Source organism: Haliotis rubra, unplaced genomic scaffold (genome assembly GCF_003918875.1).
Source record: "Haliotis rubra isolate DU_JTF1 unplaced genomic scaffold, ASM391887v1 Scf2446, whole genome shotgun sequence".
NCBI lineage: Eukaryota > Metazoa > Mollusca > Gastropoda > Lepetellida > Haliotidae > Haliotis > Haliotis rubra.
Genome location: NW_025766499.1, coordinates 222 through 10,311, shown reverse-complemented (window position 1 = coordinate 10,311; position 10,090 = coordinate 222). Strand labels below are relative to the sequence as shown.

General features: G+C 39.4%; 1 protein-coding gene across 1 annotated transcript; it reads left to right on the top strand.

The window, feature by feature from the left end:
• Window positions 1-2,110: 2,110 nt before the first annotated feature.
• Window positions 2,111-9,532, top strand: LOC124279016 (protein draper-like; the record flags this gene model as incomplete). The annotated part of the gene is made up of 7 exons (XM_046714810.1): window positions 2,111-2,159; window positions 4,633-4,731; window positions 5,225-5,464; window positions 5,667-5,846; window positions 7,166-7,303; window positions 8,030-8,144; window positions 9,469-9,532. Coding segments are annotated over exons 1-7 (885 nt in total), but the record flags the coding sequence as incomplete, so codon positions are not given.
• Window positions 9,533-10,090: the final 558 nt, after the last annotated feature.

The following is a 10,090-nucleotide window of genomic DNA, read 5'->3' as shown; positions in this document are numbered from 1 at the left end:
ATTGAAAGACCTCAAGGTAAATATTCCAAGGGCTAGATGAAGAGACACAAGAATTTTCTGCTAAAAGGCATATATGACATATATTGGTTGATTTATGATGATTTTGTACACATGCGTGTAGGGGTCAGCAATTTTGTACATAAAAATATTTTAAAATTATGTTTTAAAAATATGGATAGGGAAGGGGGGGTAAATTGACGTTGTACATGATATGCAGGGGGGTCACTTACTTTGTACATAATTTTTAGGGAGGGGGGGGTCATTTACATTGTACATGCTTCTCCATAAAAATCTTCATCAAATCCCCTAGCCATAAATTATGAACGGTCCCTAATTATGCAGTTACATATGTATCACCGTGTTGAGGCATAGTAGTTTAATAAAAGATCCTGGTACACGGTGTCCCTTTTGAAATGTGTCTACAAACAACTTGACATAACAATTGATAATACATGCTGCTGTAAATGTTTCTCAAGACCCGGACACAGGATGGAATATAGGTGGTCATTTATTAAGGAGTTGAAAATAAACATCAAACATACTGACGATATACCATAAAAAAACACGCGACCATCGACCGAGGAAGTCACATATGTAAATTCAATGTGGTTCGCGTTACAGTTACTAACCCAATTGTCATAAAATTATTCCTCACATGCATAATAGCAAATGTGAGACAACATTGATAACAATTTTTCCGGCCTTAAGTTCGACAAGGACATACCCTATCACCTTCCTCACTGAAAAGATAACATGCAGTATCTCTCTATCAGTTGGGCAATCCTGGCTGGGATTTAATTTAGACAGGCATTTAGCAGTTAATTCGTACCACAAACATCACTCGACGACACATGTAGGTGAGTAACGTGAACCTTCATTCATTGGTCATTCAGTCCGTGAAATGCTCTTGTTAATCAACCAATCTTTATTTCTTGTGTTGGAGGACACTCACATTCCCAATGCTCTCGTTGTATGTATATGTATAGATATCAGATATCAAACTGATTTTTCAGGAATATTTGTAGTAGCAGAATCAAAGTACCATTGCTCAACATTTATGTTAAATTACAGAATAACATATCAGCAACTGTCTACGTGATGTGAGTGAGTGACTGTCGTCATTTCGTGCCGCAATGTAGCAACATTCCAGCAATATCAAGGCGGGGAACACCAGAAATGGGCTTTAAACATTGTACCCATGTAGGGAATCGAACCCGGGTTTTCGGCGAATGGTTTAACCACTAGCACTGTCTATGTGAACCTTCACAATTCTGACATATATATGACTATGACAAATTATGACGTCATTATGATTTAAATTTGCTATGACGTCACTTAATGTTAGTATAAATGCAATGGCAATAGAACGTAAAGTCTAAAACATTATTTTTTTCACTGTATATGGACATTCGACGCAAATACGACGTTTCATAGCGCTTTTTTGTCATCGGATTTTTGTCCAAATAAAATCGTTATTGGATATCCTAATTTATTGAGACAGATCGATGTTATCTCCTCTCTTTTTTTGATTTAGACTTGCGAAACATTTTTAGACTTCCAGGATGGCTTGGATGGTTGTGCTCCGTGGTATGATTAAATCTGATTCCGTTAAATGTGCTGTTTGATAGTAACAAGCAGCTACATGTATATCGAGTTGTTTGGTCAGCAATCTGGAAGTTGTTGAGTCAATAATAACACAAAAGACTATATGGATTACAACTTCTTGTTTATTGTATAGGGCGACTTTTCAATGGTACTTGCACCCTGTTTAACCTGTTTAACGCATGATTACCTCGGATAACCCAAGCTTATGTGAGGCGCAATAAGGTTAATAGTCACTTAACCCACCGGGTACCCACATCCAGCTGGGTGAACAGAGGCAATTTTGAGCCATCCCACTTGCCTAAGGTGAGACCACATGTATCACATGTGCTTCGTTGTGGGGCACTACAAGGTAAGAAACTCTCTAGAGTCAACCTGCCAAACATGGTCACCCATCCAACTACTCTCCGCACTCAACGAAGTTTAACTTCAACTGAATTGTGACTGTGATTCCTGAATTGAAGTATTTTGTTTCTCATCTATGTATGCTGTACAGGTACAAAACGCAATGTGGCTGCTCTATGTGGTTGTGCTGTTCTTGCTGTTCACAGTAGTTGGTGAGATATTATTATTGTTTGTTTTCTTCATTTTGAACATGAATTTCATGCAGCTGTATTATAATGCAAATATGGCAACGTGTAATGCATACTGAGACACTTTGAAAACGCATAACGGAGTTTGATATGATAACAAAATAAAACAAAACATAAGACGAAAACAGTTGTTATTATTTATGAAAAAGCACATAGAATAAGCATTCAGCCTGTTGAAGAAGAAATGGATTGTTGTCGGCAGGACACGCACACGTCTTCCAAGCTGAGGCACCCCCGTTATCACAGTCAGTATCTCGTGTCGCCTCCATCAGCTCTGGCACAGGCATGGATACGTTGGGCCATGGAGTCAAAGAGACGAGTGATAAAGGAAATAGGAATGTTCCTCCATTCTTGTTGCAGAGCCAAGGTCGATTCTGCAACGTTGGCTGGCGGTGGCTGACGTCTGTAAACTCGCCTCCCACGTTCATCCCACAAGTGTTCAATCGGGTTTAAGTCTATCACAATGATTCCAGTTTACTAAAGAAAGGCTTGGTCCACTCTTGCTGCATGGGGGCGGGCGTTATCATGCTGGACGTCGTTGGTGACGGCTCAGCAATGGAATTCAGGCGTGAGAATTTCATCCACATCGCGCTGTGCTGTGCGATTGTCCTGAATAACGTGCAGATCGCTCCTAAAACCATCACACAGCCACCGCCGAATCGATCTCGCTGTCTGACACATACATTGGCGTAACGTTCACCGATAATCGCCGATAAACTCGTTCTCTTCCATCAACAAAGGAAACTTAGTACCTCGACTCGTCCGAAAACATAATTCTACGGAAGAAAAGCCGTGGTCGACGTCCATACTGCAGCGCAAATCGGCGCCGACCCTGACGGTGTCGGGGCTGCAATTTGGACCACGTTAGGGGCGCTGGGATCGTAATCCCGGGTGTCAAAGGCGCCGTCTGACTGCAACGGAGTGGATTGGTCTCCCATGTCTGCCAATTGCGTTCGCTGCTGTTGCCGTCCTGAAGCGATCTCGGAGGTGCGCCAGTCGAATTTGTCGGTCTTGTCTAGCTGTTGTAACCGGAAATTGACCTGGTCGAAGACGGTTCTGCAACGCTTCCTGTTTGTTGATGTCTACTAACAAGACGGTTTATGGTTGATTGGTTGACATTAAAACACCTGGCAACGGCTCTCTGTGAAGTCCCTGCATCGAACAGTCCCAAAGCACGTTCCCGTTCCTGTAAATTCAGTCGTGGCATTGTTTCAAATCGCTTCTGTCCCATTGATGCCATTGCCTTAAATGCATGAGACCTCGGGCAATGCACGTGCATTTCTATTTTCAAGATCACATAGCGTTGTCAATGTAACGGGGGGAAGGTATGTTTTAGCGATTCTGTCTGCGTAAAAAATACAGGCAATAGATTTATACTCGGACAATAGGTCTAAAACACGCCTTGAATAAACATTCTAAACATTAGAGTGGGTGAGTTTAGTTTTACGCCGCTTTTAGCAATATTCCAGCAATATCACGGCGGGAGACACCAGAAGTAGGTGTACCCATGTGTGGGAATCGAATCCGGGTCCCAAATGTTAGATACTTCGTTCACGTTTGTTGACGTTTTTGGTTTTTATGTAAATATACCAAAAAAATCTCTTTGCGTTTTCAAGGTGCTTCAGTATATGTGGCACCTCTTTCAAGAGCTTTCTCTTAACTTATGTCTTAGTTGAATGTATAAAATACACATGTCATAGTGATGTTAGTAAAGTATAATGCTTTGCACATAAAACATTACTGCCCCGGTGCCGCCACGATAAAACCATTCACTTCTATGTCTGACCTTTTAATGTGCCGTGATATGACACCGTTTCAACACTTTTAACATGATGCTGACTATAGTGTGTTTGCAGTGACAACGTACCGATGAATTTCACTTTAAACAAAAAAATAAATCAAGTTAAGTGAAATTAAGATTGCGAATCCTCATAATTTTACCTTGCCAAATGAGCATTTTTCTCAACTTAGGATAAGGTTGTTAAACAAACGATCATAGATTCAAATCGCTATTATTGGTTTGTATTACAAGGGGGTGAACGCAGTAGATGGAACAGTGAAGCAAATGCACGTGCGGTACTTGATGATCGTTAACTTACACCAACCCTACTTGTTCTCGATGTTTCATTTAAAGTGCATACCCCATTGTAATACAAACCAATAATAGCGATTTGAAACTATGATCGTTTGTTAAACAACTTTTATTCTAAGTTGAATAAAATTCTGAAATTTGAATGTTCAATTGGCAAGGTAAAATTATGAGGATTCGCAATCTTAATTTCATTTTATTCGATTTACCTCTTTGTTTAGAGTGAAATTCATCGGTACGTTTTCACTGTAAACAGACTATAGTTCCATAGATTCTTGATTTTAAAGGAAGGGGAAGTGACTCATTTTGTATCTTGAGTTTGAAGTGAAACAATTTTTGTTATTGCAGTTGGAGAATGCCATTGCTACAATGCAAGTACCTGCACAAGCAATTGTGGCCGAAACGGCGGTTGCATCAAGGGATGGTTCGGTCCGACCTGCCAGAAACGTGAGCAGTGATGTGGACATCATCAATAAACACATTTTGTCTTCTTAAAACACATGCATTCTCTCTTTCCAAATCCAATTTCTCATATTTTCGAATTTTGATTTTGATGCGTTTGCTATGATGATAGTAGCTTACAGTTTAAACATATCTAGCTCAAAACAGTTAACCACATGATCTACATCAGATACACATTGTCGTACAGGTTTTTCAATGCGATGTATTACACGGAATAGCATAGGTAAGAGGACCCTGGAAAATGTGTCTGTTCTACTGATGTCCTGTATATTTTCTGTTGTCTGTTTATCAAACACGTTCTCCTACCATTCGAACGTGACCATTTTCACAGGGTTATTCTTAAGTTTCTTAAACGTTTAATACCACTATTTCATGTTAATACATGAGAAATGCATCTGTTAATGTATATTGTCTCTAGATTGATAATGGTCATTTAAATTATTCAAATATATCTGGTTTAAATTAATTCTTTCCTCAGAAAACGTTGCACTGCTAAGACCTGCAACTCAGACCTCCGTCTACTATGAACCTTTTGAAACGTCCCAGCCACTGAACCTCAAAGCGGACTACGCGGTGGATGGAATAGTTTCAAATCGTTTCAATGACAGTCCATGTGCACACACTGACGGTGGAGACATGACTCCATCATGGACTGTATTTCTCAATACAAGCAGCCATGATAAAATACACCACATGAAACTCTATCTTCGCACAACATGTGAGTACTGTGGCGTCTATATCAACATTTTAAGAATGAAGATAAATGCAGAACCTGAAATGGATGCTTTTTGAGATCGTCCAATATCTCAGGTCCAATTGCCAATAAAGTATAAACGTTGTGACGTTAGCAAACTGAAACATCTAAATAACTTATCACCGACTTTTATCATATTAACTCTACGAAATGTGTGTGATTACAGGGCCAAATCGAAATGATGGCATGGTGATTCTGGTGGACGACCAGATCTGCTACGATTGGTCATCAACTGAACGACCTGATTATGTCACAGACGTCACCTGCAGACATCCACTATCAGGAACCTCAGTTACCATACGGACACCACAGGAGTTTCTGACTCTGTGTGAGGTGCAGATATTTGGTATGTACCCAATTAAAGCCAAATATCAGCAAAAGCATCCATAACTACAAAAAAGCAGTTAATAACAATGTACATCTGATTTCTCTTCTTAAGGTGTTACCAACTACTTTCACAAGTTCATATTTCATAAATAAGTTATATTGTTAACCAGGCCTCAAATAACACAATCATTTTATGTAAACGTCATTGCATAAACTGTTTGAATTTGGTACAAGTGACATAACAAATGCCTCATGTAAAGCCAATATGTTAACTTAGGAATAAATCTTCCCAAACCATTTATCAGTGCTAGTAACGTTTGGCTTGATTCTAAATGGTGAAGACATGTCCATTCCTCGTTTGGACTGGATTATTAGGGTCCATGCAGGTAGCAAATGTACCGTAAGTCCCCACACTTCCTAGCATGGTGACCTACCTTCAGTTGTTGGCAATATATACAGCATGTTCTTATATTGTATTTTCTACAATTAGCATGCTTCAGATTTAATACTACTTTTAGATTCATATCTGTGATATTCTATTGGTTGTTACTGTCCTTTTGTTGACAGACTTTTCATAACTTATGTATATTTATGGTAAATTTAAATGTTCCTTTTAGTCACGATATTGCTGTGATATTGCCGATGTGACTGTAAATCTTAACTCACTCACTCACTCACTCAAGTGTACTGGATTACCAAGCAACACAAACTGACTGACTGACTGAGTTTGGTTTTACGCCGCTTTTAGCAATATTCCAGCAACATCACGGCGGGGGACACCAGAAATGGGCTTCACGCATTGTGCCCATGTGGGATTCGAACCCGGGTCTTCGGTGTGGCGAGCCAACGCTTTAACCATTAGGGTACCCCCACCGCCCCAGCAACACAAACTTTCGTACCAAAAGATATAATTTCGGTCCTGCAATGTACTAAAATGCCTGTCTCAAAGATTAACCATAATCCTCAATACTATCAAGGCAGAAATTGTCCTATATCCACAGAAAGTATTTGAGAAAGCGGAATTAATACCATGTGGATTTGAAGTTCAATTGTATGTAAATGTTTTCGCTGGGCCAACGATGTTTTGCACACTCTAGCCCAACATTGGAATGCAATTTTGTTATTTTTTGCCTCTATCAACAATATTCCCGCTCATCGCAGTGGCCTGTTGATGAATAAGTCTTGAAAATCAAGTCAAAGAACAAACGATATACAACCAGATTACTCACAGATAGCGACCTCCTCCTATTCGCGAGTGAGGAAGAGTGGATCTTCAACACTATTTTTCAGTGTTTATTTCAGTGTATTGAGGCGACCAATACCATCTTTATTATATAGTTTGCAGTGACGGCTGGTTTGTCGACTACTGTGACAAACGATGTCACTGTCTGGATAACAAGGAAGTATGTGACAAGATCACTGGACATTGCTCTAGCGGATGCAGTCATGGATTCACCGGCGCAAATTGTCAGACACGTACGTACAGAATATCCAATAAACAAGGATACAGTGTATTTTCAACGACAAGTGAGGAAAATCGTAAAAGGGGATGAGTATTTCTTTAATTTTAGCACCTGACAATCCCACCGTAAAAACCAAGCTTACAGGTATCTGATCATATAACTTTCCGAACATAGCATTCATTGTTGACAATACAACAACGCAGATGGTTTTTATTATTCTTTGTTAAGCAAAAGCACGCATTAGGCCAACAAAAAATTAAATTTGTTCTTGTACAAAGGTTTTTTCTGAATATCTGGAGATGAAAACGTATTATTAATGAAGCAATGTCCCTATATCAACTAAATGTTTTATCTAGATTTCATAAATATTACAATAAACCATTTTATATTTAACCATCTGAGTAAAGTGCACATTCAAGCATAGATTCCACTAAAACTGCTCAGTATTGTTATGACGATTGTTACAGTGTGCAAATTTGAGGGATTGTCCTCAATATTTTATATAATATATGTTATATTTGGGATTACACTATGTTACATTTCACCACTTTCCAAATGGCATTGTGTATTTCAATATTTTACGTTTCCTAATTCCAATAGATTTGAACTTGGCGATTGACCAAGGGTGAGAATTCGTAATTTGCCCAGCCACTACATTTTGTTGTGTCTTTGGAAATAGGTTGCATGTAACGTCCTTACATGTTTGCAAATCAGTTAATTGTCAACATTGCATTTTCAGCCCGCGCCATAAATACTGACCCACGAGCTTCTAGTCCCATAACTTTAGCAGTTGCAATTTCATGTGGAGTTGTCATATTGATCATTGTGTTGGTGGCTTCTCTGTGGATCAGAAGGTGAGTAACAGCTTAGATTTGTCTACCGAGCGTTTATTGAATGGGAGAGTTAAAATGTTCTGTTTCTTTCAAGATCTATAATACGGGACAAAAAAGACATGTGTACAGTCTATCTAATGTCCAGAAATGTACAAGAAATTCCTCTATCTCTGAACTATCTCAAAATGTATGATACTGTCTATTGTCTTTTCATTGTTTGTCAACAAGCCGGATTCAAACATGCCGGTGCATGTCGCTGACAGAAATGACATTTCAACAGGGGCTGTGGGGTAGCCTAGTGGCCGAAAGCCCGGATTCGATTCTCCACATGCGTACAAGGTGTAAGGTCCATTTCTGGTGTCCCCCGCCATGATATTACTTGAATATTGCTAAAAGCGGCGTACAGCCATACTCACTCACTCACATTTGAACAGCAATGTCCATAGGGCATGTAAGTCTCGCGAGGCGCTACTTCCGATACTAACCCGGTTCCCGGCACCAACTTGCGATGTGAGAGACGGAATCCAGCTTACTTCCACTACTGGATTTCCGGTGACAAGCGTATATTCAAGAACCGGTCCTGGTTTCAAACTGCACGACCGCCTAATATGACTTTACTAGAGCGGACCAAATGTACGGGAATACTAAGGTCTCGCGAAGTACCCTATTCAGCTCTACCCCTTGAAATTAAGTTCAGTACAGTAACTGTTCCATTCCTAATTTTCGATTTTTGTACAAATTTATATTATTCCCTGTATATCTAATGTATGTCCAGTTAACGCCGATTATTTATCAGACAGACATGTAGTATGAAATGTATAGAATAAAGAAATGTGTTGTGATTGTGGAAAGATTTACAGAACTATAATTGTTGATTATTAGTGTATGTGAAGAGTGTGAAGACTGAAGAGTATTAGAAAAATGTTGTGAACAGCTGTCCATAGAACCACCGAGTGGTGACATCGTAATCGGAGAGAGAACATAAGGCAAATAACACCCAATATCCACTTCAGTCGTTCCTAACTGAAATATGTTCTTTCAGCAATCCTATTCTGTCCTTGAATCCGTATGTGTTCTTTAGTTATGACATCAGACTGCACACAAATAATCTGAAACAGTTGTCATCCTATTTAACATGAATCTAAAACCTCATTCTCGACGACATCGCAGGTGGCGACTTCCTGTTTTACATCACCTGCAACCCTTGCTGGATGCTTATGTAGGTCAGTCTATTCACATGCAAATAGAAGATCTAGTTAAACGAAAGAGTTCTCTTTTGCTCATGATGTTACCATTTCATGACTCATTGAAATATTGAATTAATATTTCACTTTGCACCTTTCAGGCTGCAGATGAAAATCAAAGCGTTAGAAACGACGCGTGAAGAACCATACGCCTCTCTGGATCAGGCAACAATCTCACAAATATCAGAAACGTGTTATACGGAGATGTCTGAGGCCAGCTATGATGCAAGCTATATCAGTTCATCAGGGCGATAACTACTCTGAAACAACTTCAATGAAACGTTGAATGGATCCACAATAACCAAGGCATGCCGTCTTTACACTACCCTTGTTCTCTGTCTGTGTTGCTTCCACTTTATAGCATAATAGCAACTTGGCAATGATCATACAAATCTCTGCCAACAGCAGGATCGACTGTACGATTCCGATATACCACGGGCTGGCATGTATGTATGAAACACTATCAAATGGTAATAATGCTGAAAACATGTACAGCAAGGTCAACCGTTCACCCGAAAAAGGATACATACAAAACGACGTATGTCAGACTTAGGTTGTTTATGCCATAAAACAAAACAAAACAAAACTCAGCATCAAAACACAACAATAGACAAAAGTATTTTCTTCCTCCATTGGCTGATATGAATCATGTTGAACTATTTTTATTATTTGCGGAATGATAGATCCTCGAAATAAATCCGTTTGTGCACAAATGACTTCTGA